This window comes from Rattus norvegicus, chromosome 13 (genome assembly GCF_036323735.1).
Source record: "Rattus norvegicus strain BN/NHsdMcwi chromosome 13, GRCr8, whole genome shotgun sequence".
Classification (NCBI taxonomy): domain Eukaryota; kingdom Metazoa; phylum Chordata; class Mammalia; order Rodentia; family Muridae; genus Rattus; species Rattus norvegicus.
The window spans coordinates 80,479,904-80,500,903 of NC_086031.1; the positions used below are offsets into that span (position 1 = coordinate 80,479,904).

At 49.1% G+C, this 21,000-nt stretch overlaps 1 protein-coding gene across 3 annotated transcripts in view; it reads right to left on the bottom strand.

Moving 5' to 3' along the window:
* Rcsd1 (RCSD domain containing 1) overlaps positions 1-17,409 on the bottom strand; it is a 62,435-nt gene extending 45,026 nt beyond the window's left edge. Inside the window, exon 1 of one of the 3 annotated variants that reach the window (XM_008769663.4) lies at positions 12,328-17,409. Coding sequence is in view for 2 of the 3 variants with exons in the window: in NM_001108349.1 (NP_001101819.1) it covers positions 17,204-17,209 (6 nt within the window). In the remaining variant the exon portion in view is untranslated. The remainder of the gene's footprint in view (positions 1-12,327) is intronic. The other 2 variants (NM_001108349.1, NM_001415737.1) reach the window with 2 other exon arrangements.
* Positions 17,410-21,000: the final 3,591 nt, after the last annotated feature.

Below are 21,000 nucleotides of genomic sequence, written 5' to 3' on the forward strand. Positions count from 1 at the left end.
TGCTGCAATCTGTCCCTGATTTGTCCTTCAAGTAGGGTTGAGTTCAGCATCACCTCCCCTTGCAAAACACCCTATCTGCTCCTTTCCCCCGACAGGATACCTAGGTCAGATCTACTCGAACACCTGATCACACTGTAGCAATCTGTCATCTTTCTGGCTCCCTCGCTAGACTGCAAAGTCCCGGGTCCCCTCAAAAGACAGAAGCCAAGTCATTTTCCTACTGAGTCCAGACCCAGCAAAGAACCTGACCTAGTGGGTCCTTGTCAACGGGTTATCCATCGAGTGAGTGAGCTAGTGGTTACAGCCCAGACAGACCACACTAAACTGTGAAGGATTTTCCAGAAGGCATTCCCTTCTCATTAACACAGTACTCTGGTTTTGCTCTATCCCTGGCTACACACGCACACGCACGCACAGGTATGTGTGCACACACCACACCAGCCTGCTATTTCCCCCATCTGCAGATGCTTCAGCAGGAAGTACCAAATGGTTGCTTCATTTCCCAGAGTGTCCACATCCCCTTCCTGCCCTGCCTTGCTCTCCCCTCCCAGCGGAAACCACAGGACTCACGGGCAGCAGGGAGGGAGGGAGCGGACTGCCTGTTGGATACACTTGTGGGTCCCTCTCCCCTCACATTCCCTCTCTGGTCCGCTCTGCTGTGCAATTTGTATAGACCAGGTACAGCCAGGCTGTGTGGACTAAGGCAGGCAGGGCCAATGCTCATCAAGAGCCATAAAAAATATCCACATCCTTTGGCCTATTAATTCCACTCCTGGGAATTGCTTCCAAAGAAATCGCTTAAAAGAAGGAAAGGATACATGGGCCGTTTATAGCTATGTTATTTATAACACAGAGAAAGTAGAAGCAAATGCCATGACCCAAAAATAGAAAAATAATAAAATAAATGATGGTGTATTTGTGTAGCAGACTATCGCAAAGACATTTAAAGCGGAAACACAACTTTGTAAGAACAAGGACATCATCTTGCAAATCACTTTAAATAAAAAGATTACAGTGCAGATTTGCACGCGCATATACTTATTACAATTGTGTAAGCGGGGGCCAGAGAGATGGTTCAGTGGCTGAGAGCCCTGGAGGATCCATGTTCAATCCCACAATTATCTATAACTAGGGGATCCGTGCTTTCTTCTGGCTTTGTCAGGCATGCATATACATGCAAAAAATGGCCATACACATATAATAAAAATAATAATTTGAACATAATTATTCATGTGGCTAAGAATAATAAAGACACACAAAGCTGGGTGCAGTCATGTGTAGTGGGATCATCGAATTCCTTCCACCCCACCTCTGCTCTGAGACAAAAACAGAACAGGAGGAGAGACCCTCCTGGATCACGTAGTCTAGGTTGGCCTTGGTCTCAGGACACCCCTGCTTCCGGCCCTTATTAATACATTAATATTTTGTGTCTAGAAACTATGGAAAATGCCTTGAACACAAGTGCTAGGGATTTCTAGAAGGACCCCACCCCCTTAATTGCAACTTTATCATGGAATAAAATAATGAGAATATGCCTCGTGTGGACCTCTCCAGTACCTGGTGGTGGGTTTATAAATTACCTGCCGCATGGGACAGTAGCATGGCAGCTACCAAAGGCAGGCAGAGGACAATTTTGTGTAGTGAGCAAATAGTTCTCCATCTGGCCACCATTCCCCAGCCTCCCGGCCACAGCCCAGCAGTCCTGCAGACACTCTCCTCTGGAGCTTGAGGGGAGGAGATGGGTCCCACAGATTCCAGGGGTCACCCAGGTGGATAAGAAGCTCTAGTAGGCACAGACTTCATCTGATGGAAATAAAGCCTGAAAGTGAGCCCTCTTGTCTTTACTCTCCTCCCCTCTCTATGCTATTTTTTCCACCTCCCCTCCTCTCCCCACCCTGATCTCTTCTCCCCTCTCTTCTCCCCTCCCCTCCCCTCTCCTCTCCTCTCCTCTCTCCTCCCCTTTCTTCTCCTCTCCTCTCCTCCCCTCCCCTCTCCTCTCCTCCCCTCTCTCCTCTCCTCTCCTCCCCTCCCCCTCCTCTTCCCTTCCCTCCCCTTTGTTCCCCTCCTTTCCTTTCCCTTTCCCTTCCCTCCCCTCTCCTCCCCTCCCCTCTCCTCCCCTCCCCTCTCCTACAGTCTCCTCTCTTTTCCTTTCTTCTCCTCTCCTCTCCTCCCCTCCCCTCTCCTCTCCTCTCCTCCCCTCTCCTCTCCTCCCTCTCTCCTCCCCTCCTCTCTCCTCTCCTCTCCTCCCCCTCCTCTTCCCTTCCCTCCTCTTTGTTCCCCTCCTTTCCCCTTCCCTTCCCTCCCCTCCCCTCTCCTACCCGTCTCCTCTCTTTTCCTTCTTCTCCTCCCCTCCCTTCTCCTCCCTTTCCCTCCCCTCTCCTCTGCTTCTCTTCCTTCCCCTTCTCTTTCCATCCCTCTCCTCTCCTACACGTCACTTCTTCACCCTTCTCATTTCTTTTCTCTTTTGAGGGAGAGCGTTGGACTGGAGCTCCACCTCATCCTTCCCTCGGCTGAGTTTTCAGCATCCTTGCCATCCCAAGCCCAATGCCACCCCTCTCTAGGGCTTCAGCCCCTCAACTGAAACGTCTGCCTCTCCTTTTTCACCCACAATACACCGGGGCCAGTCAAGAGCCTGCCAGCACAGCTTTGGGCCTTAAGAGTCCCAGAGCCCTCATTATAGACAAGAGGAGGCATACACTGGTCGACGCTATCTTTCTAATCAGTACAGAGATTTGCCTCATGCTCTCCTACTGGTCCACCCCTGTGTGCAGCCATATGTATGCACCTTACACATCTGAGACCCTGCAGGTCACTGACCAGTGGCCTTTCACCATCTAGACACACACACACACACACACACACACACGCATACACTTTCAGCTGTATAAATGGAGAATGTATTTTCTCCTCAAATCCTCAACACCATTGCCTCATTGCCTCCGCAGCACCTAGTACACCTATCCCCTTGCTTCATTTTGGGAGCACAGGCCTTCCCACCACCACCACACCGCCAGCTCACCACTGCCTTTACATCGTATTCTCTCCAAGAATCAGACAGCGTTCTCTGTGCAGCTAGCCGTGAAACCATTGCAGACTGACTGAACCAACAGACGTGGTTTTCCAAGCCAGGTCTGTCCTACACTAAAGTTAAGCTGGGGATCTCACATTTATCCCTGCTTAATTTCATTATGTTGGCTTTGGCCCTGAGTCCCATCCTATATAAATCATTTTGAACTCGAATGTGTCATGTGTCATATTAAGCATCCCAGCTGTAGGTCATCTGGATTCTTTCTCGGCTTCGTTTAAATCGTTAACAAAAATATTTAACAAGAGCATGCCAAGGACAGAATGCTGCGTCTTGCCACTGGAGACTGTCCTCAGGAAAGACCCAAGGTCGCTAATGAGGTTACTTTGGACAGGCAGCTCAAGCTACTCTGAATCCAACTTGGCAAAACAATTCCTTTTTAATATAAGTAAAGTGACTATGGGAGAAATCAGAATACCCTTGTTGATATATGAAAACATTTGATTCTCTAACTCTAGCCAGAAGTTCTTGATTGATGTCAGCTGAGAGGGGGACATGGGCTTAGGTCTGATGTTTACGTTCCCATCCCTGCTGTGCTCCTAGGCACCCCACTTTATTCTGCTTCCCAGGGGGCCTCCCTACAGAAGGTCAGCAGGGCATTGGGTGGGTGGAGTGTCCTGGGGATATGAGAGGCGGAGGGGAAGCTGAGGGTGGGCAGACCATACTTTCCATTGGGCCTGACTGTATTTTTTCTTTCAATTACGCATGGTCAGCTATAATCCACAAATACTAAATAGAAACTCCCAGACAGAAAGAACTAATCAGTTACAAATTTTGCTTTCTTCGTCCAGCGTATCCGGTCTGTATATGCTACCCACCTACTGGCTTACATCGGATCTACTGTCATGCTGCTGTTCGTGCTCAAGCAACTTTATTTCACTTGGTTATGGCCTCGAAGCACAAAAGCAGCATCAGCTGCGATTCGGACATGCCGAAGAGTAGCTATGAAGTGCTTCCTTCAGGTGAAAAGCTTGGGCACTCTTTGTTTTCAATAAGTTAGGAAAAAGGAAATCATCATCTGGGCTGCTAAGATTCTGTAAGATTGAATGTTCTATCCATAAAATTTTGACAAAGGAAAAACTACACAAAATCGTGCATGGTAGTTTTGCAAGTGTGCCTCACTCTGTAAAGGTTATGACCATAGCACATGCTGTGATTATGATAGAAAAGGCAAAGGCAGGTTTGTCAGCTCACGCTTGACAGATCTCCACTTGGGAGGCTGAATGAAGCAGGAGGATTGCCACGAGTTCCAGGCCAGCCAGCCTGGGATATGAATGAAATCAAAAATAGATAGATAGGACTGGGGATTTAGCTCAGTGGTAGAGCGCTTGCCTAGCAAACGCAAGGCCCTGGGTTCGGTCCCCAGCTCCGAAAAATAGAAAAAAGAAAAAGAGAAAAAAAAATAGATAGACAGACAGACAGACAGACAGATAGAGGAAGATATTAAATTACTAAATTATCAGGTGTGCTACTCTGTTTTTAGGCATCTCCTGAGGTCTGTAACCATATCAAAGGCAATCGATCTTTTTCCCCTGCTTCCTGTCTCCTCCCTTAATCACATCTCCAGGTTGAAGACATAAAATGCACTTGTCTCCTCTCCTCCCTTTCCTTTTCTAAAATGCATCTAAGTCCAAGAATCTTCTTTCCTCTGGCAGGCCTGGGCTGTTCTGGGAGCCTGCAGCTTTGATCTGTTACTCCACACCAGGTCCAGCTGTCTGCAGAAATCCTGAGAGGTGGGCTTGTGTGTGGTCTGCAGTAACTAGGTGCCAGTCACTGACCCTGGGGCTAGAGGAGACCTTCAGATGTCCTGGTGTCCCAGGCAAGGCTGCACCAACTGTATGCATGGGCTGTTCTCTTCCATTAATAGCCCCTCCCTGACTCATTATCCACACCTGGCCCTTATCATTAACGTTAACTCAAAGGTGTTCTCTAAAGACTTCCACTCTACAGATAGGGAATCAAGAGCATAGGAATTCACACTCTAGTGAATGGTAATATGATGGTTTGTATATACTTGGCCCAGGTATTGGCACTACTGGGATGTGTGTCACTGTAGGCTTGGGCTTAAGACCTTCACCCTCATGACCTGGAAGTCAATCTTCCACCACCACCCTTCAGGTGAAGATGTAGAACTCTCAGCTCTGCCTGCACCATGCCTGCCTGGATGCTGCCCTCCTCCCACCTTGATGATGACAGACTGAACCTCTGAACCTGTAAGCTGCCCCAATTAAATGTTATCCTTGAGAAGACTTGCCTTGGTCATTATGTCTGTTCACAGTGGTAAAACCCTAATTAAGACAAGTAATGTCGGGCTGGAGAGATGGTTCAGCAGTTAAGAGCAGTGACTGCTCTTCCAGAGGTCCTGAGTTCAATTCCCAGCAACCACATGGTGGCTCACAACCATCTGTAAAGGGATCCCATGCCCTCTTCTGGTGTGTCTGAGGACAGCAACACTATACTCACATGAAAGAAATAAATACATCTTAAGAGAGAGAGAGAGAGAGAGAGAGAGAGAGAGAGAGCGAGCGTGAGCAGGACATCTGTGATCCTGCCTGCAGGGACAAGGGCATTCTGTGTCTTCTCATAGGGTCTATAGCCAGTGTGTCTAGATCTTCCACTTTAGAGAAGCGAGAAGTGTTTTTTGCATGGCACAGGTCAGAACTTCGTTGTTGCTCTGTGTAAGATATGTGCATACAGGGATGTTTACGTGCCCCAGCAGTCATTTAAAAATCAAAGGATAACTTTGGAATAGGTTCTTTCCTTCCATCTTCAAATGGAAACTCAAAGATAGCACTCAGGTCATCAGGCTTGAGCATCAAGCCCTTTAGTGCCTAAGACATCTTACTGGCCCCAGAACCTTTGACTTGTTTTGTTTTAAAGCAGGTTATCTAGCCCAGGCCAGCTTCCAACCCACAGTGAGCCTGATCCTCTTGCCTTTACATCCCAAGTACTTGAATTACAGGCATGCACCACCATACCTGCCAGGGACTGAACTCAGGACTCTCCACATACAAGGCAAATGCTCTACTAACCAAGCTATACTTCTGGCCCAGACCTACCTTTTTTGTTTGTTTGGCTTGGTTTTGGTTTTGGTTTTTCAAGACAGGGTTTCTCTGTAATAGCTCTGGCCGACTCGATTTGGAGACCAGACTCACAGAGACCTGCCTCTGCTACTGGGGTTCTGGGATTCAAGGTGTGAGCCACCATGCTCGGCCTCCAGAGCCACTATTGGCTGAGATAATGTCCTTGCTTATATTATGATCCTTATTTTCTCAAAGTTCTGCTCATGTCCCCCTCTTCACCTCCTCTTCTGACACCTATACCACAAGACCTATTCAGGGTTGTCCCAGTTTTCTATACACTAACTGATTAAGTCTTGTTAACACCACCGCGAATCTGTGGCTCTGTAGCTTTTCAAGTTGACACCGTCCATTATCTTATCTATGACATGCAAGGTCAGAGTTCCTTTTAAGACAGCCTGAATGGTAAAGAGGCATTAGCTTTGCTGATGGAGAACAGACTCTCAGGTTGAAATCTACCCTGAGCCCAAAACTCAGAGTTCACATCTCCCTCTGGGGCAGCGCCATCCTGGGCTTGCCCCAAATCTAACGATTGGACTACATCCTTCAACATCACTGCCAAGTTCCAGTGACCTTCCCTAACCTTTCCGTGGGCACAAAAGGCAAGACTTATGAGCAAGGGCCATGGAAAAGAATGGTGATCGCTGGTGTCCTGTAACTGCAAGCAGGGGAGAGGCTAAGGTTCCCGGTATGATGGCAGTGGAGGTGGGGTTTAAAATCAAAGACTTTGGGGTGATTCAGCACTGTGCTGTTGCAAAAGGCAAAGAGGTTTTCAAATCCCAGGAGCCAATAAAGCTATAAACTACATCTCCTGACGGCATGCTCTGAGAAGCCAGCTATTCCAGGACCACGATGTTTAAGAAACTGTCCAAGCAGCCATACCTAATGGCTTAGCTATAGATGTTTCCACTGGTCTCCTATAGAAATGGGTATATGTGTACTCTTGACTTCCGCTCCAAGCCTATTGCCTTTCCAAACCATCCCCCAAGCACAGAGCACAGTTGACACTATTGGGAACAAGCTTTCTGCTTGCAAAGCAACTTTTGCTTCAACCAGAAAGAGCAGATCTGACCACACAGCTCTGCCAATCCCCAGAGCCCGAGACTGAGTGATCTGTAAAGTTGCGGCCTTCCTCAGCCTTCCCACCTTCAGCAGCCTGAAGGACACACACAGCCTTGCTTCCAGACCAGCTCAGAGATGGACAGTGCTGTGAAATAAGACTTCCTCGGCCTATAAAAGCACCACGCAGTATTTCTAGCTCGTGGTAGCAGGGAGGTGGTAGGAGGAACTATACTTTCTGGCTCATGTGGTTGTGAGAAGCTGTGTGGCTACTTGTCACCTCTCCAGGCTCAGATGAGGGACCGATGATGGGGGGGGCCTACCTAACGATAGGGGTCACATAGCACTGCTGGAATGAACAGACACTTGCTGTTTAGACTAGAACCGTGGCCTTGCTTGTTGCGGCAACGTTCACCTGGCTTGAACCTCCCGGAACAGAGCTATCTATCTCCTCGCCATCCTGCTGTCCTGGCTCTGTCGCTGATCCTCTCTCCCCCTCTGGGTGGTAGATTTCTTGAGAGCAACTGTTCTGTCTTCCCAGCTCTCTTTGCTAACTGCTCAGCGTATGTCTTGATAAGAGAATCAAAGAATGAGTGAATGTAAAAGCAATGAGAGACTGGACCATGGAGTGAGCGAAATGTTAGGTACAATGTCATCTTAGCTTCTCGCTGGGCCTGCTCCTTTCTGAAGGTGGTGCTGAGCTCGCTTGATCAGCTCCTGCTGGCCTACCAACCCAGCTAGTCTCACCAGCAGAAGAAAAGGTCGGGAGGAGATGAGGGTGGCTCATGGAAATGGTCTTTTGCACCCCAGGGGCTCCCCTTCCAAACAGCAGCTCTCCCAATGAAGAGCTGTAGCTAAGCTCTGTATCCATTTAGGTGTAAAGAAGACAAAAGTGGAAATGGGGTACCTAAGAAGGTAGGAAGTTTGCCACACAGTAAATGGTAACAAATATCTATTATATTCATTAAATAAACATTGACCTCCTGAGCTTAGCAGGGAGGATGCTTACACTACAACCTAAAACCAAGGGTTTTCCCTATCTGTCCCCAAGCCCTCTACTGCTGTATGAATAACAAGTTCTCTGCTGTAAACGGGGTGATTAGTGGCTCCCCAACCACATAATCACCCCTTGATCCCTGGAACCTGTAAATACAACCTTATTTCTACAAAGAGATTTTGGAGACGGACGTAAGGGATTTTGAAATGAGGAGATCATAATCCTGAATTGTCACCAAGGGTCATAATTCAGTGACACATATCCCTGTTAGGAACACGAGAAAAGAGGGACATAGCCTCAAGCCAGAGCCAGCAAGTACCAGGAGTGAAGAAAGAGGAGAAGAGGATTGTTCCTTGGAGCCTTGATAAGGAGTGAGGTCCAGCTAATCCCAGGTTGTGGCTGTCTCTTAGCAGAGGTACACACGCTCAGCAAACGCACACACTGGCTAACTTCCTTGACTTTGGCTTCTCCCTCTGTCCCAGCAGCCCAAGGCACCAGGTATCCCGGTGAGCCTCTCTCACATTTCCACAAGAAAAAAACCTCTAGGATCTTCCTTTCTCTCCTTGGAGTATACAAAGTCAGGCCATCCTGAGGGGCCATGGCCATGACCAGCCAATAGGGACCACAAATCTCCCAGAGGAAGCTCCCTCAAGGTGAAGAGGAGTGAGAGTGAAACAGTGAGAGAAAACCAGTGCTGCACTTGGAAGGGGCTAGACCTTTTCTAGCCTTGGCTCATGGTCTCCTGACTCTGGTTAAAACAGTGATTATGAAAACTCTTATTCTCCCAACTCCCACTGAGAATAATGATTTGCCGGGAGAACCTTGACACACTGAACACTAGAATTTGGAAGACGGAAGAGAGATGGCGGGAGGTGAGGCTCTGAGCTGCACAGAGCAAAGAACGTGTGAGTCAGGTGAGGCCTGTGGATCAGACCTGTCCTGTATCGAGAGCCCCGGGGGTTAGAAGGCCCTTGCCATAGTTCTGACTCAGCCACTACTGACTTCCAGCACTCCTACCCATACGCCATGCTTAAGGACCCCACCTTCTAAGTCCTCTGACTTTCCAAACTCTTACCCTCTGGAAATCCATTAATGTGCTTTTTTTTCAAGACAGGGTTTCTCTGTGGAGCCCTGGCTGTCCTGGAACTTGCTCTGTAGACCAGGCTGGCCTTGAGCTTAGAGATCCACTGACCTCTGTCTCCCCTGGGATTAAAAGCGCGCACCACCATGACTGGTGTAATGTACATTAATAAACCCAGCATTTGGGAGGTGGAAGCAGAGGGATCAAGAATTTAAGGCCAGCCTGGGCTATAGGAGACCCTGTCTCAAAAAAAAAATCTTAACAACAAAAATGAACTTTCAAAATTCCACTTCCTTGTCATGAATGTTGGCGTCCTCGGCCCTATCGGAGACACAATGGAATCGTCTTGATGTCTTTTAGACGAGGATCCGAATTAATTCAGCTGATCCAGGTCTTTAAAAACTCCAAGTGTTGAGCTGCCTAGGCTGGCTAAAGGAAGAGGGTCCAGGCAGAAGAGAAAGCATAGGGGCCCTAGGACCCCACCCATGAGGGTACCCTCGTGGCACTTGTGCTCATTACTTTCTAGATCTTCTGGCAACACGGGCCCTTACCTCTCTTTTCCAGAAAACAGATGCAGTTAGACTTTATAAGGAATAAAAAGATACATTTATGGAAAACACCCGCACATAGTAAGTCTGTAACATGTTGTAGTAATCACCATGACAACAGCTTTTAGGTGTTTGCTCACGCTGCCGTTGCTGCCGTTGCAGTGGCTGTCTGGAGTGAATTTCCCACTATCCATCAGTTCATATCTCAGAAGCATGACAAGCCAGGGACCTGAGGCCTAGGAATGTAGTCTAGAGGGCTGAGAGAGTGGGGGGTGGGGCAGCAGGCTGGAGTAAGTGGCCCTGTAGCTCATGAGTCTGGAATGAACCATTCAGGATGAGGGTCGAGCAGGGAGGGAGGTTCAGAGGAGGTGGAAGCCTTGCGTGGCATTTTATGTGATGGAAATGCCCTCTCTGGCGGGTGCCTGAGTTGTGTAACAGCAACCACAGGCTCAGCCGTTCACTTCCGCCGCTCCATTTTAACTGGGTGGGGCTAACGTGCATGCGTTTGGTCCACCTGGCTCATCCCTGGGGACAGTGAGAAGCAAACTGGCTTTTCACAGAATGAGCAGGAGGTGCAACCTCAATGGGAGACACGAGTGGGGCGACAGGTGGAGTGGGACAGGAGTGTGTGTGTGTGTGTGTGTGTGTGTGTGTGTGTGTGTGTGTGTGTGTGTGAATATAATCAAAATACATTGTGTGTGCATGATTTGTTCTGAGGCCTCTAGTTAGAAAAGAAGAGGTGGTTTTGAAGATGGCTTTGGTGGGCTGGATTAAAGGCTCCTCTCAGGGTTCCAAGACCCTGTGTCAAACTGAACCTCCCAGTAGGAGTGGCAGACGGGAGTGAGCTCACTGAGACTGAAACCCCCAAGGCTGTCAGATGAAGGAGGGGAAGCACCTGGAGGGGAAGCCCAAGAAGGAAGCCTGCTTTCTCTCCCACACAGAAGAAGCTGACTTTGAACTCCACACACCTTCCAGCTTATCAAGATCGCATCTTGTTGTTTTTTCTTTTTTAACACGTCCTGTCATATGTGTAGATCTTGTTTCTCCAAATAGAAAAGAGCTGATGATGGTAGTAACTACAATCTACATTTCTCTGCTGCCGCTCAGGTCTCCTTCTCAAAGTTTGCCATCTCCTGTTACCTTCCAGGGATCAACAGGTATAGTGTGGTGTTTGCTTTTGCCTGGAATGTTCTCTTCCTGACACTCTGCTGTTCGTTAATGTCTACTACTCCCTCAACACTCAACTCAGAGGTCACCCGTCATGGGAAGCCCTCCCTGAGCTCCAGGCTGGGTGTGGCACCCCTCCTCCAGTGGGAGAGCTCTCATCCTGTTCTGCAATTAAGGGTGCTCGTTTCCCCTCTGAGAGGGTCAGCAAGGTGAGAGATAGGTCACAGGTACAGACCCAGTGCCTGGCAGGCTGTGAATGATCATTATGTGTTGGTTAATCCTAATTAAACAGCTCCGTGGGCTGGGGACGTAGCTGAGTGAATCAGAGGCCGGCCCTGTACTCATGAAGACTGCAGTTCAGTCCCCAGCACTTAGGTCACAAGGGGGTGTGCGTCAGGTGATACACGTCTGAATCGGCAAGCTCTAGATTTAGTGAGAGTCTCGGAAATGCAAGACAGAGAGCAATTAGGAAGATACTTGGTGTCGACATCTGGCTTCCACATGCACTTCTGCCCTCGTATACACATGTATGCATGCATGCAAATAAAACCAAAACCAAAATAACCAAAACCAGCTATCTGTTATCTTGTAAACCGCCACCAATAGGCTGTAGAAGACTCGCTGGAGACAGAGCTGCCATCCACAGACCCTGAAGAGAGCCCTGAGATGGCACAGGGGCATCTATGATCTAGGAAGATTGTGTTATCTCTAATGACCAGAACTAAGAGCTTCTAGCTGGGGGTGCCCAAGGTCCACTGAGGGTGAGATTTCATGTGGAGAGACTTAGAGAGGTAAGGATCCTGCAAGTCCACCCTACCTTTCCTAGGGACCTGCTGAGTCTTGAATGGCCTTCTCACTAGAACAGGGTCTGATCCACCCAAATGTGAGACTTTACATGGGGAGCCTCATAGGGTCACCAGGTAATGTCCACAAGTCCCCATAGCCAGTATTTAGAAAGCCCCAATGGGGAAAAATAGGTGGAAAGGACACTGTCCCAAAGACCAAAGGACAATGGCAATGTCCTCTCTGGTCTGGCTCTGTTTGGGAGATGGGTTTGTAGAGGGTCCTAGGGCATGCAGTGACGGTGGTGGTTCAATGTTTGTGCTCTGCCTATGTATGGTATCTCTGAGAGGTGTGTCCACCTGACACCATTGTGTGTGGGAGGGGATATTCGAGCCACATGCTGCTGTTGTGATCAACCTTCATGAGACTGACTTCTCAAAGTGTGGGCTAAACTACTCCCCAGATAAGAGGAGAACCACAAGTTGTTGCTTTCCAAAGGTCCGACTGCCCCCACGGTCCCAGCATACCTCAGAGTCCGGTTTGCTCCTTCCTAGTGAGGCAGGGACAATTAGGGGCTGTCTTGTTTCTCCCAGGGCTGTGCGTTTTTCCAGTGGGTTAGATAGGCTAGATTGGCTCGGCAAACCTCAGACACTGTCACCAGAGGAAGGCAGAGCTGCCTCCTCTGGAACCGAAAGGCTTTCTTCCGTGGCTCCGATAAGATTACGGCTCTGCTGAGCTGCCGGCGGTGTTCAGATTTCCCACGGAACCGCAGGAGCCAGGCTCCAGCCCTCCTTGCTGTGGGCAGCCTGCTGAGGATCAGGCTCTGAAACCTGACTCCCGCTCCAGGAATGCTCTCACCCCTCCGTGATAGGGCCGGGTCTTGACCGCGTGCCTACCCAAAACTAATCTTATTCTCACAGTCCAGCAAATGAAAGATGTCTGCTAAGGGGAGCCCGAGTGACTGCAAGGGTCTCCACACAGCAGGAGCACGAGAGGAGTGGGTATCCCGGCTTGCTCACAAGTCTATCCAGTCTAATTCCCCCTTCAGAGGTTAAACAGTCCCCCATTATGACCGCTGGCCTCAACCAGCACACCATGGCTCAGGGACAGGATGGGGAAAACCAGCGAGGGTCGCAGGGACATCCCCAAATAATCTTTCTTACCTAAACTTGGAGTTTCCCCTCTAATAAATAAATGAGATAAAAAAAATAAGGTAGAAGGGCTGGGAAGATGCCCCAGTGGGTAAATATACTTGCTGGGTAACCAAGAAAATCTGGGTTCACCCCGGGATTCCCATGTGGAAGGAGAAAACCGACTATGGAAAGTTCTGATCTCCACATGTACAGTACAGCATTGGAAGCCCCATACTCTCTCTCAGTCATAATAATAATAATAATAATAATAATAATAATAATAATAATAATAATAATAAACATTTAATCTGCTAAAATGTTTGTAAAATAAACTAGCAAATGTTTAACAAGGTAAAAACACATGAACCTAAGACATAGGTTACAAGGCTGGAGAGATGGCTCAGTGGTTAAGAGCACTGGCTATTCTTCCAGTCCTGAGTTCAAGTCCCATCAACCACATGGTGACTCATGGCAGTCTACAATGGGATCTGATGTCCTGATAAACACACATACATATACACATACTCATATAAGGATGAAAAGATAGCTTCGTTTTGTGTGTGTGTGTGTGTGTGTGTGTGTGTGTGTGTGTGTGTGTTTGCTCTTCAGAGAAGGTCTCCTGAAGCCCTGGCTGGCCTGGAACTCAGTATGTAGTTGAAGATAATCTTTATTGGCTATGCTGCTTCCAGCTCCCCTGTGTTGCAATTAAAAGGAGGCAAATGCACTCACTTGATCAAACACCCCAGCCCCTTCCAGAGAGGGTTTGTCTCAGTGTGTAGTCCTGGCCGGCCTGGAACTGTTCTGTAGACAAGGCCGACCTTGAACCCACAGAGATAGATCTACCTGCATCTGCCTCTCCAGTGCTGAAATTAAAGGTGTACACCACCATTCTCAGACCACATCTTTGGAAAGTATTACTTATGTGTATGCACACGCTCATGCAAGGGCCCTCAGAGGCCAGAAGAGGGCTTTCCCTGGATTCCTATCTCCAATGCCTTCACTATCATTGTTTCTAGAGACAACCCTTCATAGCCAGAGGTCTGCCTGTCTCACAGTGCTGAAATAGTGTCCAGAACAAACCAGCAAATAAACATACTAAAGTCTGCTTTTTCTTTTCTTTCTTTTTTCTCCTTCTCTCTCTTTTCTAATGTCTCTCAGCTCCAATAACATATTCACCCAATCGATATGTCTTAGTTGGTGCTCATGAGACCCTAGATATGTAAAGTATGGTCTCTTCCTCCTCACTGGGAGCCAAAGAGCCAGCCCTAGTGGGACTAGTTAAGTGCTCTCTAGAGGCTGAGGGCCCCTGGGAGATGGTAACATTTGAGCTACAGAGTTTCTATTAATTTATTAGGCAAATTTTACTGGGAAATTTGGGTTCTGTGTTGGCTTATGGAGACCCACCCTCCAGTAAGACAGCCCCTCCTACACTGAGATATATTTTCTCCTTCCCTCCCTCCTTCCTACCCTCCCTCTATTCCTCTCTCCCTCCCCCTCTGCCCCCTCTTTCTGTTCCTCTGCTAGGGATCAAACCCAGGACTTCACATATGCTGTGCAGTCCTCCCTCCTGGACACCCTGGTGAACCCAAATGCAGGTGTGGTTCCCCTTTCCCTCCAGCACAATGTCTTTACTCTCTGTCCTTCTCTGGGAGTCAGGCTACACATTGTCCAGAGCCTCAGAGGGGCTTGAGCACCTTGCATACGCAATGGGTGGCATCACGTCTGCCACCTCATACAGAACTTCTCAGTTTCCTACTGTCTGTGGGGCAGAATCCAGGGCCACTCATGAGCTGCCCTCGAGGTCTGAAAATGGTAAATTAGAAAAAGGTAGGAGTGGGGAGCACAGCTAGGAAAGGAGAAAAAGCAACGACTTCTAGGTGGCTTAGATTTTGGCCCCCAGCGCCACCTCTAGAGGGGGACCTCATTTGTTCAATGGCTTTATCTTGTTATTTTCACTTTTATTCGTTTAGGGACCCCTATCTTCCCTTCCAACCAACCATCCTACCTCCCTGAATGAAGCCAGTGTGTTCGCCCTGCACCCCGTCCTCGTGTTTCTCTACCCAATCACGCCCTGAGCAGCAGCTACTCTGGCCTGCACATGTCACGCTTGCAGAGGCATTCATTAACCACACAGTGACAGGATGTGTGGGTCCTGTTTCCTCGACTGAATTTCGAGTGTTAAAAAGGCACAGGTCAAGTGCTACCTTGCTTTGTTTATTCCAGGGAGGCCCCTGTAGGCTGAGATGTGATTAATGCGGCTGACAGTGGTCACGGGGATTTGAAGATTTCCCTAACATTGCGGTAGGGAACTGCAGGGTAGAGTCTGAGTGTGATTAGCAGGCCCTGCTGATCTGGGTTGAATGCTCAAGATGAGGACATGACATAACATGGTTTCTTCTCAAATAAAGTAAGTAGCCTCCTTCAGGAGACTGATTTCAGGTCCTAGCTCCACTCATGAGCAGGCAATACACCTGTCACTGACTTTCACTTCCTAGCTGAGAACCTGTCAGCTCCTCTGTCTTCTGTTTCCTCTCTACCTCCTTTAACAGCTAAGTGCTAGCTAGCTGGTCCAGCCTTTGGCACACAGAAATCTGGCTATCTCCATCCAAGCCCTTTTCCGTTACTCTATACATCAGCTTGTAGATGGGAGTCTTCTCTTTCGTGCCTCCCACCTACCAAGCCACACAGGAAGCTGCTGGGCTGATACTTTCAGAGGCCCGGACTCCCTCTGTTTCTTCCTCAGCTGAGGGAGGACTAAGTGGTCCTGTGAAGGGGGCCCTTCTGTGTTTCCCTAGATTAAGGTTAGAACTCACACTGGGGCCTTCGAGTGGCACCCCCTTAAGTCTAGTTAGGCCTCCATCTTAGGTCCCTTACAGTTCTGTGAGTGATCCCACAGCTTCTAGCTTGTCACCCGAGGGACCCCGAGTTCTCCCTGAGGAGGGAGCTTCTAAGTACAGCGTTTCTTTCTGAGCCTTTCCCTGGTCCAGCAACTTGAATACCCCCTGCTCCATTTCCCTCCTCTGCCCTGTAGTAGTAGCCAGCACAGAGAATCCTACTGCTTTGAGTTTGCAGGGTCTTGACCATATGTAAGAACCCATCTGGAATGCTTTGTTGTCTATCTACCCTAATCAACGACTTCCTGACTTGAAAATGTCTACAGAAAGTCCATCTCAGACCCCAACATCCTGGGTACTCAGCACTCCCCAAGTGCCCAGAATACAGAATACAATCCTTGTTCCTGTATGACCACTGGTCGAGTTGAATGTGCAGCCTTGCTATTCTGTTAGAGAAGGCAAGCAGACAGGGAAGCTTAGAAAAGATGAGTAGACTGGGGCCTGGGAGAGATTGGACGTCTGTGCACTGCGACCTCTGCAGACCTTGGGCAACGAGGAGCAGTTTCCTTTTGAATGGGAGTAGGAATCACCTGAAAGGCCTGTGGGGTTTTTCGCCCCCTTTTTCCTCTTTGAAAATCCCAGGTCCTGCTGAGATCGATCAGGATAAAATAAAAGGTCACCCATCTCTTGCTGGTCTGGGTTTGAAGGGAGACATTCTTTGGAAATCTGTGGTCCTGGAGGAGGGAGCTAGGTGAACCAGTACGCCCTGGATGGAAAGATGTGGTGGGCTGGGCTGTATTCCACTGAGGTTGGAAAAGTGCAGAGAAAGTCTGGGACTCACCCCTGCATACCTCTCAGATGGCTACCACACCCCAAGGTGTACACAACCTCAGGAGGCAAGGCATATTGGAAAGCCTCCAATTTCTCAGAAGTAAGTTTATTTGATCGGCGGCAAGGGAACTTTGCAGAAAGTTATAAAGAAGATGTGACAGAAACAAGGGACATCAGAAGGAAGAGAACAACTGGTCAGAAAAGCCACGCTCTGATCAAAAGAGGAAGCCATGCGGACAGAGTCCTCGCCTCAACTGCCAGCTCTGTTCCGGGGAGGGGGGGGCGGTTTCTTGGCTCACACCTTTAGCCGTTTATGTATGACTTTAGCTGTGCCTAAGTTTTATTTTCTTAAAAAAATGAATTTGCACAGTCAGAACACCTGAATCCCTACAAAGGGCCCTCTCCTTCGCCTTGAGGTCCTTTCCTGACAAGCCCACACCGGCCCACAGGGGTCTCCTAGGAGCAGGACCCACCTCTTTCACTCGGCCCAGGCGGCGGTCTAGCTGCGTGCTCCCTGCTGAGAGCAGGGACAGCGACCTGGGCAGGAGCGCTCTGACCTCACTCTCCCCCACCCCCAGGCCCGCGTCCTCGCCCCAGTCTTTTACCTCCATGTCCTCCAGGTAGTCCTCCGGCTGCGGACACGCCCGCTCGCTCGGGTTAAGAGCTCAGGATCCCCGCTGTCCCCTCAGCTCCCAGCCCGGGGTACTTTTGGGCTGTAGCGGCCACAGGGCGAGTGGGCGGTGGCGCGCGCCTGGCTGCACTCGGCTGCGGGACTGCCCCAGCTGGGGGCCCAGCGCCAGAGAACGAGGAAGGAGGAGGAGGGAGGGACCGAGGGACGCAGGAGGAGGGGAGGGGAGTGGAGGGGAGCAGGGAGGGAGGCCGGATTGGGGTTTAAATTTAGACACAAATCTAAACAGATACTGTCCCTCCCAAGGCAGGACTCAAGAGCCCGAGCCACGACTCCATTAATCTGCCCAAACATGGGCAGGGCAGCGCCGCGCCCCCTTTCTCGCGAAGTTTCTCAGGACCCTGGGCTTTGCACGTTTTCAGACCACCTCAACTCTCCCTCTTTTAGCCTGCTTTCTTTACTTTCCCTGCCCCTCGGATTAGAACCGCCTTTTCAGTCTTTTCCTCTTCGCCATCTCCTTCGTTTCATACCCATTTTCCCAGCCTCCGTTCCTCCTCCTCCTCTCCCGCTCCACATCCTTTCCTGTATTTTAACCTCTTACCTGGCCTTCCTGTGTTCAGTAGCCTAATAGGACCACCTTTGCTTTGATACCTCTTTTCCTGCCCACCTCCCAGGATTCCATCTGCAGGAAACAATTATCCGTCTATCCATCTATTATCTACGTGTCTATGAAGAGGGGTGGGAATCCAAGCAAAGTTTCCCAAGTTTTCTCCTCAGCTGCTCTGATGCATGCAGCATGGGGGATTGTGGGAATATCTGCTTCTCCATTCTGCTTGCTAAAGGACCTCTTCTCCATTCCTATTAAATATAGCAGAAGGCCCAGCTTAGTAACTCTCCCCAGGGAATGTCGGTTTGTACAGCCCCCAGGACAGCAAAGAGGCTGTGTGGGAGGGATGTAGGGAGTTGAATCTGTGCCGAGGCCATTGTCTGCTCTGGGTTGTAGCTCTGGGTGCCCCTTCAGGGTCCCATTTCTCAGGGGAAATGCCTTCAGAGAACTGGCTGGCAAGGATGCCTGCATATCTTTGTAGAGCGCTTCGGTAGACTTTGTACTCCTAACCAGGACCTACTATGCGAGAGAGAGAGAGAGAGAGAGAGAGAGAGAGAGAGAGAGAGAGAGAGAGAGGAGAGAGGAAGAAGAAGGAGGAGGAGGAAGGAGAGAGGGAGGAAGGGAGGGAGAGAGGGAGGGAGGGGGAGAGAGAGAGGAAGAAGAAGGAGGAGGAGGAGAAGGAGGAGGAGGAAGGAGAGAGGGAGGAAGGGAGGGAGGGAGGGAGGGAGGGAGGGAGGGAGAGAGAGAGAGAGAGAGAGAGAGAGAGAGAGAGAGAGAGAGAGAGAGAAAGACAGCACAGTGGCGGACAATAGGACAGGGCATGTTGGTGCTACCCCTGTGCAAGGAGCCCAAGAGAAACCACCACCAGAAACCAGTAGAGGACTCAGCCACACTGCAAAGGCTGTCCTGACTGCGTCTTGTCACAGCTGGTCTGTGGACCTTGAGGTCACAGGCCTTCTAAACCTTACTTTGTAAACCATGATGTCAGGGCAGCCTCTGTTCATTGAACTCAGCAGAGTGCGGGGGCGAGACCTCTGCTTTCAGAAGCAGACGGAGGGTTAGATTCCAGTTCACTGCTTTCTAAATGCGTTCCTTTAGAAAAGCCTCTTACCTGGTCCTCATTGTCTGCATCTTCTCGGTGTGGCAGATGTTTGGAAAGAGGAGCTATTTTTAAAGTGCGTGGTCTCATGTACATAGTTCAGATGGATAAGCACCCCATAATCTTTTTATTTAAGAGTCAGGGATTCTGGGTTCCAAAGACAGAGTTTCCCTTGTTCTATCTGCACAGCTGCAAGCAGATTCTAGAACAGAGATGATGGAAGCAAGAAAGCAAAGTCTCGCTGATCTTGAATTTCTGATCCCCTTGCCTTGGCTCCCTGATACGGGGCTGACAGGTGTGTGCCTTCAGGTCAGACTGATTTCCCCTTTTTCTTAGAGTCGGGTGGTGCTCCTTTCCACTCAAAGACAGCCGCTCGAGTCTTTCTGCTCCTCAAGCAGGAGAGCGGAAGTACCTACCCAGAAGAGACCGTTAGGCTCAGATAACATCACAGCCACCAAGGTGAGATGCAGCTGCTCTCCCGCCCCACCCTCCTCAGGCAGGGCCTCCCTAGCCTGAGGACAGATGAGCCACAGAGAAAACACCACAGCCTCTCTCTCTCTCTCTCTCTCTCTCTCTCTCTCTCTCTCTCTCTCTCTCTCCATGTTTCCCAGGAACAAGTGTTGCCACACTAGAGTTCTTTGCCCATCAGGGGCCTTCTCCCAGGGAAGGAGTAAAGGGGAATATGGAAGCCCAGAGCTGCACTCAGAAATGCAGAGTATGTGTGGGATGTGTTCTTCCCTTGTCCTCCCTCCCACCTCTGTAGATCGTCAGAAACCAAAGCGGAGGCAGGCGAACTCATACACACCCAGCTCTTCTGACAGCCAAAGGGTAGAGAAAATGGCTCCCTTAGTCCCCTCTCTCCACTCTCCAGGGTCTAACTCACTCAGGAGGGTCCGCTTCCTCCACACTCCACCTGGGTTTCCCCTTGACACAATCTAATGATCTAAACCAGCTAAGCAAGAGACAGAGGCAAGACCGTGGAACACCGGAGAGGCAGCCTGGGCCAGGAAAGGGCAGGAGAGGAAACGCCCACGTATACGGGCAGCCCTTACACACGGACTATCAGCAAATGTTGGATGAATGACCATGTGGAAAGTTGAAAGAATGAAGATGAAGAGCAGCCTGGCAGAATCTGTACATGTGAACGAAAGTCAGAGTCGTTCAACAATTACCTTGGCACCGGCTCTAGGTCCTACGGGAGAAAGGACTTTGTGGAAGAGATCATTGAATGCCATAAATAGTATCTGAATAGACTGATTGGATGCAGAACTACCAGGGCCTCCAATTAGCTACCTCTTTGTAAGTGGCCTTCGAGTGCTGTTGATCACTTACTTTAATTGATTGATAAAGCTGACGCAGCATCTCTGTTCTAGTTTCATTTCTGTCACTATAGTAAAATACCCTGACCAAAAGCAACATAGAGGAGAAGGGGAGTTATTGGCTTAACATTCCAGGTTATAGCCCATTATTTGGGGGAAATCAAGGCAGGACCTTAAAATAGCATATCCATAGTCAAGAATAGAGAATAAACACATGATCCATTTGTGTTTGCTCTACTAACTTTCTTCACTTTTACACCAGCCAAGGGAATGGTGTTGCCCACAATGGGTTAGGTCAATTAACCATCAAGGCAATCTCCCCACAGACCAACCCTAGCCAAGTAATTCCTTCTTAAACTGATTTTAGGTTGTGTCAAGTTGATGGTTAAGACTACACAGCATAGTCTTTCTGTGTTCCAGGTTTGCCTCAGAATTGCGGCCTGCCTTTCTCAGAACTGTGGTCATAGGTGTGCACCAGCATGCCCAGCTTGGTTGTTACTTTTAGTATTTAGAGCAGGAAGAAAATATTCTCTAGTGACTATAAATACTAAGTAAAACATACATGCAGTTGTCCTACAGTGAATGGTTTCAGGAATACCCTTCCACAGGTACCCAAATCTGGGGTACTCAAGTATTTTGTATACAATGGCATGAGACTTGCATATAAGATATGCACAGAGCTCTGTATACTCTAAATCATCTCTAGCTTACTTAATTCTTAAAAATTTACACTTATTTATTTGTACTTT